General features: G+C 46.6%; 2 protein-coding genes across 7 annotated transcripts in view; one reads left to right on the top strand and one right to left on the bottom strand.

Annotated features, from left to right (window-relative positions):
- Positions 1 to 13,287, bottom strand: part of LOC103243620 (serine/threonine-protein phosphatase 4 regulatory subunit 1) — an 83,296-nt gene extending 70,009 nt beyond the window's left edge. For 2 of the 6 annotated variants that reach the window (XR_005234881.2, XM_073005601.1), the window contains exons 1-2: positions 12,488 to 12,557; positions 12,295 to 12,339 (exon numbers count right to left, since the gene is read on the bottom strand). Coding sequence is in view for 2 of the 6 variants with exons in the window: in XM_073005601.1 (XP_072861702.1) it covers positions 12,295 to 12,339; positions 12,488 to 12,494 (52 nt within the window). In the remaining 4 variants the exon portion in view is untranslated. Of the gene's footprint in view, positions 1 to 12,294; positions 12,340 to 12,487; positions 12,702 to 13,266 lie in introns of those variants that run through there. The other 4 variants (XM_008013032.3, XM_008013058.3, XM_008013025.3 and 1 more) reach the window with 3 other exon arrangements.
- The window catches only part of RAB22A (RAB22A, member RAS oncogene family), a 60,343-nt gene continuing 57,431 nt past the window's right edge, over positions 12,635 to 15,546 (top strand). The window contains exons 1-2 of the mRNA XM_008013076.3: positions 12,635 to 12,943; positions 13,981 to 14,060. Coding sequence (XP_008011267.1) covers positions 12,908 to 12,943; positions 13,981 to 14,060 — 116 coding nt within the window. The 5' untranslated portion in view covers positions 12,635 to 12,907. The remainder of the gene's footprint in view (positions 12,944 to 13,980; positions 14,061 to 15,546) is intronic.

Genomic DNA, 15,546 nt, shown 5'->3' with positions numbered 1-15,546 from the left:
TGGCCTCTCCTACCATCCCGTATACTCAGCCCCCAGCCCCTGGCTCTGCACACACGAGCCACCCTGAACTGTGTGCCCAACACCCCTGCAGCTCTGTTACACCACAGGCAGCAGCTGTGGCTGCTCCTGGTCCTCCAGGGAGATGTAGAGTTTTCAAATCCACTTTAATAGCTAAGACATAGACAGCTCATCTCTACCATCTAAACCACTTCAGAAGCTAGGACATAGACAGCTTACCTCTACCATCCACTTCAATAGCTAACACACAGGTAGCTCACCTCTACAGATAGCCTTAGCTCTCAGGGAGGTTGAGGTGGAAGGATCACTTCAGCCTTGGAGGCTGCAGTGAGCCGTGATTGCGCCACTGCTGTCCAGCCTGGGAGACAGAGTGAGACTGTGTCTCAAAAATAATAATAACAATTGTCTAGAATTTACGTTTCTAGCCACTGCTATAAGTTGGCCAGGGTGGTTCTGAGCTCACACAACCTAAAACAAGATCAGTTCCTCTTCAGGAAGGTCCTAATCACTTTGCAAAGAATAACAGGGTTTATTATCCTTTGCCCCTGATGTTAGGTGACTACATTTAAAAAAAAAAAAAAAAAAAAAAAAAGGAATTCTTCTCTGACTAAAAGGCCCACCAGAGAAAAATATTTCTGGAAACTACAACATTGAGAAAAAAGGATTTACCCTCCTCTATGTTAACTGGTTACTCAAGGGTTATCCAACCCTGTCAGTATCTCTCTCACTTGTTGGGGCATAAAGGAAATCAGATGAGGATGCCGTAGTGAAACACACCATGGACCCCTGAGTCCTCACCTGTGCGTCAATGCTTTTCACCAGACACCAATCTGTCCTAAAGCAGGCCAAGTATGAATTAATATGTTAAGAATAACATTAGGTGAATATGCATTGAAGGTTCAACTATAGCAGATATGATCTAATAAACAGAAAAGAAACTTTACAGGTCATTTTACAGCCACAAAAAAAAAAAAAAATGGATTGGAAGATCAATACAGAAACAGAAAGCATGCTGAGAGCAGACTCACCTTGAACATCCCCTCCTCTCTCATGGTTCATAGTAGGCAACAACAGTAAATCTAATTCAACAGAGTAGTGGTCCCTGGACACCATAAGCCCCCATGGGAAAAAAGATCATCATGTACATCACCACCCACAATGCCACGGTGGCAAGCACCATGGGACATAAGCACAGACAAACAGGAGGGACACAGCTCCACTTGGAAGAGAGTAAAGAGACGCGAGACAGCGTCCCTAGAACACAGGTGGTATGTGATTTGCGCCTTGAAGATTGAACAGAAATCTGCCACGTGGGAAGAGAGAGAGAATCTGGTAAATGGAAAAAGAATATTCCAGATGAAGGGAAAAGCAGAGCAAGGTACACTGTCTGCCACCTTCAAGTGGTTCAGGGACACTGAGCCATTTCACACAAAGCCACCAAGCCCCGACTGAGTAGCCACACCATAATCAGCTTTAAGTGGAAAAGGGGAAAAAATAAACACAATAAAACGTACCCAAGGAAATCCCTTTATTGGCCTAGACATAAGCAGAGCTGGAGCTGGAGGCAGAATGTTATGGCATATTTACCCCAGCAAGCATTTTCATTCAGAGTCTGCTCTCCAGCCATTCCCAATATTTACGATTCTCCATTCAATATGTCACCCTATCATTATAACTCTACATGATATACGCCACTCTGAGCCAGACCAATTATCCATACAATCCAATATTCTGTTTCTGACATACCACTAGGGGACTCTGAACAGGGAACATGACAGACGTGGTACACTATGTCCACATTTGACTCGAAATATTAGAAGATTGGTTGATGGTGGCCAAGAAGGAGTTTAAGGTTTATTTGCAAAAGTTGTACTTAGAATGAATGTAGAATGTATTCATGCAGAACTTATATAAACAAAAATTAATTCTTTAGAGGGCCATGTTAGCCACTCTTCGACTAACAACTAAATCTTTGCAAGGTGTAAGGTGATTTGGGGGCAACTAGAATACACCACTCCCATAATGTGTTATTTGAAGTAGTTTTGCTCTTCTCACTAACAGGCTTGTAAGTACTAATGCAGATTTCTGAATTGGGACTATTTCTAATAGCAAGACTAGACAAGCTTGATCCATTTAACAAAGAACACTCTTGATTCTTCACTGGCTTTTGGTGGGAAGTGACCCCCGCACACTTCAGGTCCTTGTTAACTAAATTCAAATGGCAAATTGCGTAAGCAAACTTTCTCTATATAAATGTCATTCTCTAACAAGACCCACACTGATTTACTAGCTCTCATATGAGCAGATCCATCCAATGCATAATGTTTTATACTGCAAATCTTTGAGGGCTACTGATGGTTATTACTAGCACTATGCAATGGGCTGGCGGGAAAGACCAGCCTAAATCATGAGCAGCCATCCTTTCTATGCCATGCCGACATGGAAATTCCTCCTTGATCTGTGGCTTTAATCATGGCTTCCAAAACCCGTCATTATTTATGACTCTTTTATTTACTTTGATTTTGAGATGGAGTTTTGCTCTTGTTGCCCAGGCTGGAGTGCAATGGCGTGATCTCAGCGCGCTGCAACCTCTGCCTCCCAGGTTCAAGCGATTCTCCTGCCTCAGCCTCCTGAGTAGCTGGGATTACAGGCGTGTGCCAGCATGCCCGGCTAATTTTTTTTTTTTTTTTTTTTTTTTTTTGTAATTTTAGTAGAGACAGGGTTTAACCATGTTGGCCAGGCTGGTCACGAACTCCTGGCCTCAGGTGATCCACCTGCCTCAGCCTCCCAAAGTGCTGAGATAACAGGTGTGAGCCACCATGCCTAGGCAACTCTGACTTATAAGTTGATGATCAATGGGAAACATTTACTCAGGTTACCTGATAGGAAAGAACTCTGCAGCTCAAAGCAGTTTGTATGCTCCATTTTAATGTTACCCATCTCCATTCTCCTGCCAATTTGCCCACTTCAGGGATGGAGTTGGAGAAGATGAGGGTGGTAAAGTCTACATGGCATTAATGAACGAATGGAACAATATTACTTACAAATGCAATGAGTTCTCTAGTCAGACTTGAGGTAGGTGCAAAAGAAAAAAATGGTTACAGAAGACAGTCAAAATCTTTGGGATGAGTGTTGGGGTATAGGGTCCTCTATTTTCATACTGTTCGAAATAGTTAAAACAATCAAGCAATGCACTCAGACCAAGCAAGATAACTTTACCAGCATCTCCAAAACCACCTCTTGCTATCTTCCACTTACCACCTCCCGCAACGGGTAGCAACTCTCCTGCCTTCTAACAGCCTAGATTCCCTTTGCATGGTTTTATAGTTCATACAAATAGAACCATGTAGTGTGGACCCTTTTGTGTCTGGCTTCTCAGATGTTTGTGAAATTATCCGTATTACTGATTGAGTTATAGATCATCCATTCTTACAGCTGCATGGTTTTCCATTGTGTGAACACGCCAGAATTTATAATCCTTTGTAGTCATGATGAATATTTGAGTAGATTGCAGTTTCTGACTCTTAAGAATCATGTGACTGGCCAGGCATGGTGGCTCACGCCTGTAATCCCAGCACTTTGGGAGGCTGAGGCAGGCAGATCATGAGGTCAAGAGATCTCGAGACCATCCTGGCCAACATGGTGAAACCCCAACTGCACTAAAAATACAAAAATTAGCTGGGCCTGGTGGTGCACGCCTATAGTCCCAGCTACTCAGGAGGCTGAGGCAGGAGAATCGCTTAAACCCGGGAGGCGGAGGTTGCAGTGAGCCAAGATTTCACCACTGCACTCCAGCCTGGCAATACAGCGAGACTCCATCTCAAAAAAAAAAAAAAAAAAAAAGGAATCATGCGACTATGAACATGTTTTTTGAGACTATATGTCTATGTTTTGTTGGGCATATAACCAGAGAATTGGTGGGTTATTCAAACTCTTAAGGTTCTCAGAGTACACATAAATCACGCAAATGTGTGCTGGAATCTTCCATCCCTGATGAAAAGCCCCTTGAACCCCTCCAGCTGCTGCTTCTTGAAAGGCTGTGCTTTCTCCTGCTGGGCTGTGAGCCCCAAATGCAGTGGCCATTCCTCAAAGTGCCCAGTGCCTAGCCACAGCCTGCTGTATTCCTCGCCTTGGCTACCAGGCACTGGACACTTTGACCACTGAGCTACTGGACTCCAGACCACACCCCGCCTTAACTTCCAAAACTTTCCCAATTAACTCCAATCTGGCCTCCACTTCTTGGCTGTGCTGAACTACTTCTCACTGAGGTGAATGAAGACCCCCTAACTGCCAAACTCTGTGGCCTGTCTTCAATCCTCATCTTACCTGACCCTTCTGGGGCAAGCGACATAAATAAATGATTATCCAATCAAAACGCTGGCTCCAAGGTTCTCCTGGTTTCCTACCTCCATGGCTAATTTCTAGAAGCCTCTGCTGCCCAGGGAGTACCCCTTCACCTTCTTCTCCAACATTCCCTCTCATCCTGCTCCCATGGCTCCAGCTACCACTCACCACGAATGACTTTCACGTCTCCTCTCCAGTCCTAACTGTGCTCCAGAACCCTACAAGGCGGCTTTCTGGTGTCCTCAACAATGCCACCAGGATCGGTGGCATTGCTTCTCATGTGCTGTCCAGTGCCATTCACTATGTTAGACCACAGGCACCCAATGAAGCATAAGACCCATTCTAATGGTCAATGCTATCAATGAATTAGCAAATGTTGCCACAGGAGAATACAGGGCTCAGCAAACACAAAGAAGGGGCGCCCAGCCCAGTCTGGGTGGAAGGGAATGGAGGTGTCAGAAAAGTTCTCCATGAGACCCTGTCTCTGAGTTGACCCTTCCCTCACCACCGGAACTATCTGTCAACCCTATTCCCCACTCCCAGGCTCATCTTCTTGATTGAGACCCCACTCCCCCCGCCTGAACCGCAGGAACACACTGGGCATCCCACCCCAGCTTTTCCTCCACCAGTCTTTCCTTTCTTCAAAGCACAGAGCAGCTCTAGTCACTCCCTGGTTCAGATTCTCCAGTGGCTCCCATGACTCCATGGATAAAACATCAACACTTTACCTTACAATGGACTTAAGGGCCATGCATGGCCTGGCCCCCATCTCCTCCACTCACCTCCTGTGTCTGTTATTCACTGTTCCAGACACACAAGCCCAGACACACAGGCCTTCCTGCTAGTCCTTGACAAGGAAGAACTGTATCAGGAGGCTTTCTCTGGCTCTTCATGCGAGTATCTCCAGCTTGTTACTCAAATCTCAACTCAGAAGCACCTCTCAGGGCTCTGGAGATGCCTCCTCTGGCCACTGGACGTTAGCAGCACCAGTATGCATGCAACCACACTGTGCTGGCACCTTCCATCACACTCGCCTGCTATACGTGCTTCTGCTTACCTCTTTAGTGTCTTGTTTCTGCTGCTGTACTGAAACCTTCATATAAGCAAAAATTGGGTTCGTTTTATTCTCTTCTGTGTCCACGATGCCTAACATCATGAATAAATACTAGTTGAATGAATGAATATACCAGTGAATGATGAGTCCTCCAAAGGATAGTGGTTAAGATAAATTCTGCAGCCAGACTTCCTGGTTTAAATTCCACCTCTGTCACTTACTAGCTTTGTTACTTTGCGCAAGTTGCTTAGCCTTTCTGTGCCCACTGTGAGCCTTGCAGTAATAAAACGGGATGAAAAACACCCGGTCCGTGGGCTTTTGTACTTCAGTCACAACAATAACGTGTCACAGCAGAGCTTGACATGCTCTTAGTCCTAAGTAAAGGGCAGTGTTTGTACCACTGCCTGGGTTGCATTCCTAAGACAGAAACTCCACAATGCTTAGGGACGCCCTACTGCCTCCCAGGTTAAGCCTAAACCCTGGGCTGGTAAAGCAGATTCTTCACTGACAGCCCCCAGTGCTATCTCTCAGTCTCTCCCACTCCCTCCCTCACACACAGCCCTTGTTCCCAAGTCTCCAACCTTCTCTCTCACCGAGTCCCAAGCAGACCAGGATCATGCAACCCTCTGCCTTTGTACCCACCGCCCAAATGCCCATCGCCTTCCTCCGCCTGCCCAAACTCAAATGCCACCTCCCCTCAGAAGCCTTCCCCTCCTACCCTTGTCCTGCCTTCTTTTTTCCTCTCTTTTGTTTTTTGTTTTTTTCTTTTGAGACGAGTCTCGCTCTGTTGCCCAGGCTGGAGTGCAGTGGCACAATCTTGGCTCACTGTGGCCTCCATCTCCCAGGTTCAAGCAATCTTCCCACCTCAGACTCCCTAGGACCTGGGATTACAGGTGCACGCCACCACACTCGGCTAATTTTTGTATTCTTAGTGGAGACGGGGTTTCGCCACGTTGGCCAGGCTAGTCTCAAACTCTTGACCCTTAGTGATCTGCCCACCTTGGCTTCCCAAAGTGCTGGGAGTACAGGCTTGAGCGACCACACCCAGCCCGGCCCTGTCTTCTTACTGGCCCAGATCTGTGTTCCCTCTTCTGCCTGGACCCTTGAGACACTGCAGGCACCTCCCTGCCAGGCTGTGGGTGTGTCAGGAGTTGAGCCCTGGGCTTCCCCACAACTGTATCCCCAACACTTTTGGGAAGGCTGATACCTTGGAAGATGTGGAGAAACATGTTATGTGCATGAATGACTTTCCAAGCATGGAAACTAATATCTGTCCTCACCTCTTATATTTTTTCCATCAGGGTTAAACTAATTGGTATTTTGAAGGTCAAAGCTACTTTCCCTTTTGTTAACTAGGTTTTGTTGTAAAATTTGTTTACAAGAGCTTATTTTGTGATGAAGAAAGCCATTTAAAACTCTTCTTTTTAAACAGAGGCAATTTGTGGGAATTGCTGATGTTCATCTGTTTGCCTCACAGGAAACAGAAAATACAGAGCAACAAAAGTAAAACGCATTACGACGACGGGAAGGGACGCAAGGTGGATCCGCTCCCACCACTCTGACTCTTTTGTTCCTTGCCATTCTCATACACAAATGGGAAAAATGAGACATGAAGTTTGAGCAACTTGTCAAGGGTTATTCAACAGAGGCTTTTCAACAAAGCTCAGCTCTTCCAACTAAACCTAGTGGGAAAGATACTGATCTGGCTGGCTCAGCTGACCAACAGACCTAGGGGCTTTAGTGGAAAAAAATCAACTCTGAGCTAGAGGAGTCAGCAAACTACCTTCCCTAGGCCAAATTCAGCCCACCACTTGTATTTGTAAATAAAGTTTTATTAGGACACACCCATGCCTACTCATTTATGTGCTATTTATGGCTGCTTTCAGGCTACAACAGCAGAGCAGGGACCTCCCAGCCAGCAAGCCCTAAAATATCTAATCCTTTCCAGAAAAAATTGCCAATCTGATTTAGAGAATAATTTGATCTCTGGGTTTTCTTCTATCTTCCAAGTATTAGATATTGTTGTTCAAATTATTTCAATTGACAGGGAGATTTTTATTTTACAAAACTGAACATCTTTGACTCAAGCATATATCATAGTTCAGACAAAAAGTTCAATGGTTTGGTTTAGGACTCAGATTAATATAGTTTCTCTGCTTTGGGGGCTTGGTTCTTGTCCTTGAGAAGGTTTTTACAAACACAGAACAAAGTGGGCAGGTAACACAGAATGCTTTTTGCTTTGGAAAATGTGTTTTACTCAAGGTTGAACATACATTGCTCCTCCTAGCATTAAGATTCCATGATTTTCTCTATATTCCATTGGCTTAGCTAATCCTGTTTTCACCAAAGGTTCAGATATCATTTGTTGGCACCTGGCTTTTCCCATAAATAGAAGTATATCTTCTTCCAAGTTCTTTAATAGATACCTCTTCAAAGCTAAACATTTGAAAAGAAATACACTGACCCCCAAACACTAACGTATTTTATGAGTCAGTCTTTTGAAGCTAAATGTATCTTACAAGAACTCTGCAGTGACTTCAGAATTGGAATCCAGCCTTCCAACTCTTCCCACAGATGTTTGATCATATGTGATACTTTCATCTCCCTTCTTTAAATCTTTTACTATGGAAATTTTCAAACATATACAAAAATAGAGAGACTAGGCCCCAGCAACCAACTTCAACAAGTATCAACATTCTGCCATTTATTTTTCCATCTATCCCTCTCCTGACTTTGTATTCACTGTTTGTTGCAGTATTTGATAGCAGACTTCACACATCAAAAGACTTCACCCACGAATGCTTGTTTCTGTTAGATGAGGCCCTTTTCCTTTGAACAAAACCATGACACTATTATCATATCCAACAAAACAATTCTTAGTATTATCTAATACCCAGTGCAAACTCAATTTTCCCTGTCTCAGTTATGTATTTTTAGAGTTAGTTTGTTCAACTAAAGATCCAAATATGACCATATATTGTATTTTGTTGATAGGTCTCTTAGGTGTCTCTTTATATTTGCAATAGGCTCCCCTCATTTTTTATTCACCCATCACTGAAACACCATTTAAATTCTAATTGGCCAAGCAAGCCTTACCAACAATAACACCTCTTCAGCCTCCATATGCTATAAGCAAAACCGGACATTCACAGGCTTGTAGATGCTTAGGCACAGACATACAGCTCCACCTTCCACATGCAATTCAACATGAAAACCAATACACCAGGCCATCCCACATACTTTCTGCCTTCAAGAGAAGAAATTTAGATTGCTTCAGCAAGCCAATTCTCTGAAATCAAATCTCTTCTGTGCTGCAATGGCCTGAAGACTCTGAATGATTTAAAAAACAAGACATCCATTCATTATGGCTCCCTTTTGAAATTAGCCAAACATAATAAAGAATCACAAAGTAAATCAGACAAAAGCCTTGTAATCCATTATCGTTAACATTAACAACATTAATTGAGCACCTAGATCACGCAAGACATTGGATTATAGAAAGGATGACCTGTGTCCCTACCCCAAGGGACCTACAGTCTAAACAGAGAGGCGTCACATCATTTAGACACAAATGCCCAAGGAGGACCACAGTCACAGTACCACCCAAACTGACATCCATTTCCTATCCCCTAGGTTAAGAATATGTATGAGGTTGATCCATGCGGTGGAATAAAAAGAAAAGAGCAGAAGGAACTGCATTTGACTGAATTCCACCACTCATGAGCTGTGCCACAATGGATAAGTTACTCAACCTGATCCTGTTTTCTCATTTGTAAGAGGAATAATCCCACCTACCTCACAGAGTAGCAGCTGGTAACACTGAATCATAAGCTCTTATGTAAAAATCCAGCAAAGATCATGATGATGATAAAAATCACTGAATACAAAGCACTAGACTAGAATGTTTTCTGTCTATCCATCTAACCCTCACAACAGTCCTATGAGACAGCTCCCATTCTCATGCCATTTTCCAAAGAACTGAACAGAATGGGTGAGTGTTTCACCCAACGTAACACGGCTACAGGTGTCAGAGCACCAGGAGGTAGAGGATAAAACTTCAGGGTTCTTTCTGCCAATAATGGTATGATAATACCTCCCAATACTACCATGGGGAGGTGTAGGGGTAGAAGCAGAGCAGCACGAATGAGCGTGCCCTCGCGTACAGATCAATTATGTTATAAACTCCCAAGGTACAGCATTCCACAGCTCCTACCCTTGCCCAAACAGGAAGCCCCCAGGAGGTTCCCAGAGTTGTCCTACCCAAGGTGTGATTATGTTCAGAGACGTAACGGTGGTTTCCTTCCTTATTGGGGCAAGTCTTCAGCTGTCTGCTAAAGAGTTATTAAGCCTTTTTAATCACAAGTCTCAAACACTAACATTTGTTCAAAGATTTGTCCAAAGATCATAATTTTTTCTTATATAATCCCTTACTTCCTTTTTTGTACATACATAGGCAAAAAGGGACTGAAGGCAGGCAGTCATCAGAAAAGAGGTGCAACTACCCTGTGGCCACTACACTGTAAGAAGGCTTACCTAGCCTCGGTTCAAGTGGAAAGGGCACCTGACGGAGAACTGAGGTCCTGGCCAATAGTCCTGGCAGATCTCCTAGCCAACAGCCAGGACCTATGCCACCCACATAAGTGACATCATTCGGACTTCCCCAAATGAAACCACATTAAGCAGAATCACCACCCAGTCTACCCACAGATTTGTGGGAAATCTAATGCTGTTGGTTTAAGCCACTGAGTTTCGGGGTGGTTAGATAACTGAAACAGCTAGAAAATAGCTTTCCAGTCAGACCCAATACCAAATCTATGAATGAGAAGCACCACATGGCAGCTAAACATTGTTTATCAATGGAAATGATACAACTCCTTCAATCTGAGCATGCCTACCAGTTGAAACATGCAGCTCGGTAAACCTGGATCTATACTGTACCGGGCTCAACAATGTTAAATAACCACTAATAATGACCACATTAATCACAGTAACAGCAGCCAATATTTACCAAGTGTTTATTACATAGCAGGCATTGTGTTAAATCCCTTAATCATTTAATTCCTTACAAAAGCCTTTTGAGGTGGGCTGCTATAATGCCCATTTTACTGATGAGGTCGCTGAGGCGTAGAGTGGTACATTGACTTGCCTAGGATCACACTGCTAGTAAACAGTGATACGAGATTTCACTCTTGGCCATTGGATTCCACAGACACCGAGCTCTTAACTGTCGGCTTCTTTTGACCCTTCAAAAGTGTTATGCTACTTTAACAAAACCACCCCTTGTTTTTGTTTTTGTTTTTTGGGGGACGGAGTCTTGCTCTGTTGCCCAGGCTGGAGTGCAGTGGCGCTCACTGCAACCTCTGCTTCCCAGGTTCAAGCCATTCTCCTGCCTCAGTCTCCCAAGCAGCTGGAATTAGAGACGTGTGCCACCATGCCCGGCTAATTTTTGTATTGTTAGTAGAGACAGGGTTTTATCATGTTGACCAGGCTGGTCTCAAACTCCTTACCTTATGTGATCTGCCCGTCTCTGCCTCCCAAAGTGCTGGCATTACAGGCCTAAGCCACCGCACCCAGCCGAGACTGCGCCCTCTGAGTTAATGTGCGTCAAGAGTTCAACACTGGGCCGGGCGCGGTGGCTCACGTCTGTAATCCCAGCACTTTGGGAGGCCGAGGTGGGCAGATCACGAGGTCAGGAGATCGAGACCATTCACAGCGACGGGTGAAACCCCGTCTCTACTAAAAATACAAAATATTAGCCGGGCATGGTGGCGGGCGCCTGTAGTCCCAACTACTTGGGAGGCTGAGGCAGAAGAATGGCGTTAACCCAGGAGGTGGAGCTTGCAGTGAACCGACATCCTGCCACTGTGCTCCAGCCTGGGCTACAGAGCAAGACTACGCCTCAAAACAAAAGAAAGAGTTTAACGCTGTCTGGTCCATGGTAAGTTTTCAGTACATACCAACTTTTACTATTAGGAAACCTACAGGTGTGGAAGGAAAGATGAGAGGAAGTACTGTATATGACTGGGGTACAGTACACCCCCAATTAATGTTAGTTATTTGGATGATTTATATAGGGCTTCTTCACCAGCAGCACTCGGGTGCTTGGTATCTTTCTGTTTACAAGTAGGCTCTCCCCCACATTCTGTGAGCTCCCTGCGTGTAGAGTTGTTTCCAACACATCTTTGCAGCTCCGGAGCCCAGAGCAAGTAGCTGCTCAATAAATGTTTCTTGACGGGAGAGGAAACGCTTCCTTCCTTCACCACAAATGCGAACTTGGATTCCCAAGATGACACCTCCCCCAGCTACCAGCCCTTAACATGATTTCAAAGAAGAGGGCAAGAAGGGACAAGGGACCCAACCAAGAAATGCGGGGGCCAATGGACTCCATGGGATAAGAGATGGAGCTGGGCTTGTGGCCAGGACACTTGAGAAGTCCGTGAATTCCGTGGCTGGCCACACCGAGAGCGGGACCTCCCCAACCCCCCAGCACTCCTAAAAGTCCCTAGGAAAAGGGCGAGGCCCTGAGAGGGAAGTCACCCAACTCCCAGGTGGCGGGCCCCCCCGCCCTGAGTCGACTAGGACTTGGAACTACCCCCTCCGCCCATCCCGGGGCAGCTGCAGGCGTAGGAAGAAGTGACAGGAGGTCAAAAGTTTCCCCAACAACAAAAATCCTTCCTTCGCGGGAAGGGCTCCCACCCTTGCCCGCCCCGCCCAGCGGGGAGGGACCGCCCCCAGTGGATCTAGGCAGTTGGGGGTCCCGCTGTTCTGGTCCTGACGAGGAGGGCCTGGCTTGAGAGTTCCCTGCCCCGCGCTTCGTGCACCCTGAATTCTTTGAGAGCGTCCCAGGAAGGGATAGGGGTGCCCCAACTCTTACTTACAGTCGTCTAAGTCATCCTGCAAGTCCACAAAGTACAGGGGGATCTCTGAAAACCAAGAAACACACAAGGAGTTACCAGAGGGCTGCGGCGAGAGAGGACGCGGTCGGGCAGGGGCCCCTCGGCCTCGCGGGGTGGTCACGGGGCGAGAGGGAGGGAAGCACCCCTGGCGTCCCCCGAACCCAACCCCACTCACCCGCCATCTTGGGATGGGCCTGGAGGCGGGACGGACAGGGGTGGGGGAGCCTGTAGACAGGGGCGGGGCCGTAGGTTTCAGGCCCCGCCCCCGGCCCGCGCCGGCCGGTCTGCCCCGCCCTCTCAGTGAAGGTGGCTGCCGAGGTGGGCGGGGAGGTCAGGTGACCCGGCCGGCGTCCCAAGATGGCGGCGGCGGCGGCGCCCGGAAGGCCGCGGCGGCGTCCAGGCTGCTAAGGCGGGCCCCACGCGGCTGGCAGCGGACAGGCAGAACCTAGGGCCGGAGGACGGGCGGCAGCCGCCTCTGCGCGGACCGGGTCTGGGCTGTCTGGCGGCAGCGGCGCCAGGGGATGCTCCTGCTGGGCCCGGCCTCTCCTTTCTCAACTTAGGGCGGCGGCGGGCCCGCGCCCGTGGCTCCCGGGCCATGGCGCTGAGGGAGCTCAAAGTGTGTCTGCTCGGGGTGAGTGGCGGTGGGTCCGGCCGGGAGGGCCACGGGAGGCTGGGCTGGCGGGGACCCCGGATCCCCTATGTTCCCTCATTCTTTCCCCCATCCCCCGTCCAAGACGCTGTCTGCCAGCCCCGTGGACCCTCCCTCCAGGTCAGGAGCTGTCCCGCCCACCTCTTGCACCCTCCAGAAGGTCCTGGAGGCCGGAGGGACCCTACCCCTTCCCCTCCCTGGAGCCCGTGGACTCTTCCCGCCCCTCAAAGAGCAAACAGCCCCGCCTTGCCTCTCCATTGCATCTGGGTTAGGAGAGGCTTTTAAATAGTTTTCTCCCAACTTACCAAGGTATTAGTTGGGAGGGAGTTGGCCGAGTCTTCTCAAGCAAAACCCATAACAGGTCTTTAGGTTTTACAAGCAGCATTAGCCTACTTTGTCTCTTGAGGGTGTTTTTGAACTTGTGGGATACCCCTGCCACTTCTCCAAAGAGTTACTTTGCCAAGTAACTCTTCCCGTGGAGAAAGGGGGTGTTCAAATCAGGAAGCCCCAAAGACTAGTTTGAAGCTTCAGCTTCCTGTCTTGTCAGGAAGGACAGGGTTGGCCATTTCAAAGCCTTCTTTCTGCAATTGATGCTGTCATTCCAGTTTCTGCCTTAAAAGACAGACAGGAACTCCATTAACTAATCTTTATTCCCCCAAAATAGGGTGGGGCTAGGATTCTTCAGGGATTACTCAGAGGTAACCCAGGAGTTCAAAGTTTACTAACATATGTTAGAAAGCAAGTGGACTTGTTACTTTTTACACGAAGCAGAAACTTTGGGTCTTTCAAAAGGTCCTAATCTGTCTTAAAAACTGCAAAAACCTCACTCTTTTAGCACATTTGGAATTTCCTAATTACTCCACTGAATTTTTATGACAATCGCTTTTGTGTTCCTCAGTTTATAAAATTTATACATCTAGGGTGATTTTTCTAAAATCCTGAACTTACGCCACAAAGTAGTTGTTGGTGTCTGCCAAAAGGTAAACTTTTTCTCAGTCACACGTCTCATTCTCTTTCAGGATACAGGTGTAGGGAAATCGAGTATTGTGTGGCGGTTTGTGGAAGACAGTTTTGATCCAAACATCAACCCAACAATAGGGTAAGAGATTTTTATTTGATATACATCTAAAGGTGCATTGAAAATCCTTCCAAATACGTAGTGTGTTACAGGTGTAGGCCCTGCACTTTATATTCATTGAATTCTGAGTCGCTGGTTCACATCATCTCTGGAAGACTTGAAAGAGTACAGTGAGGATCTGTGTATTTTAGGAAAATTATCTTCAGACTTGTTGGGAGTGAAAACTTAAAATATGTTTTTGACTCTATAAGAAAACTTTTCATTTTGCAATACTAATCCTTTGACTACATAAGAAGTTGTGTTTTATAGGCTTTAATACTATGTTAGTTTTATAAAACTAAATAGGTGCTATGCTGTAGTTTTATCATCAAACCCTCAAACGCCTTCCAGCATTTAAAGAAAAAATCAATGTTATCCATCGTTAGGATAATGTTGGCCTTTGTGCTCTATGCAGATCATTCTTTGACTAATAGAGATATTTTACAGCCCAGGAGAAAAACTGCCATAAGATTGTACCCTGAGAAATTATGAGCTCCTGTTATCAGAGGTTATTTATTTATTATTTATTTATTTATTTTTTGAGACAGAGTTTCACTCTTTTTGCCCAGGCTGCGGTGCAGTGGCGCAATCTCGGCTCACTGCAACCTCCGCCTCCCGGGTTCAAGCAATTCTCCTGCCTCAGCCTGAGTAGCTGGAATTACGGGCGTCCACCACCATGCCCAGCTAATTTTGTATTTCTAGTAGAGACAAGGTCTCACCATGTTGGCCATGCTGGTCTCAAACTCCTGACCTCAGGTGATCCGCCAACCTCAACCTCCCAAAGTTCTGGGGTTACAGGCATGAGCTGCCACGCCTGGCCTATGTGTCCAATATTTTATCTACTTTTTTTTTTTTCACCCAGGCTGGAATGCAGTGGCACAATCATGGCTCACTGCGGCCTCAACCTCCTGGGCTCAAGCCATCCTCCGACCTCAGGTAGCTGAGATCACAGATGCACACTACCACACCTGGCTAATTTTTTGTACTTTTAGTAGAAAAGGAGTTGCACCATGTTACCCAGGCTGGTCTTGAACTCCTGGGCTCAAGTGATCCACCCACCTCAGTCTCCCAAAGTGCTGGAATTACAAGTATGAGCCACCGCACCCAGCCTACCTGTCTTTTTTTTTTTTTTTTGAGACAGAGTCACCCAGGCTGGAGTGCAGTGGCGGATCTTGGCTCACTGCAAGCTCCGCCTCCCAGGTTCACGCCATTGTCCTGCCTCAGCCTCCCAAGTAACGGGGACTACAGGCACTTAGTAACGGGGACTACGCCACTACGCCCGGCTAATTTTTTTGTATTTTTAGTAGAGACAGGGTTTCATGTGTTAGCTGGGATGGTCTTGATCTCCTGACCTCGTGATCCGCCCGCTTCTGCCTCCCAAAGTGCTGGTGTTACAGGCGTGAGCCACTGCGCCCTGCTACCTCTCTGCTTTTTTAAACCCTGTGGGGTTTACACATTTGAAGGCATG

This window comes from Chlorocebus sabaeus, chromosome 2, assembly GCF_047675955.1.
Source record: "Chlorocebus sabaeus isolate Y175 chromosome 2, mChlSab1.0.hap1, whole genome shotgun sequence".
Classification (NCBI taxonomy): Eukaryota; Metazoa; Chordata; class Mammalia; order Primates; family Cercopithecidae; genus Chlorocebus; species Chlorocebus sabaeus.
The sequence above is the reverse complement of the archived record's forward strand: the minus strand, read 5'-3'. Positions and strand labels throughout refer to the sequence as shown.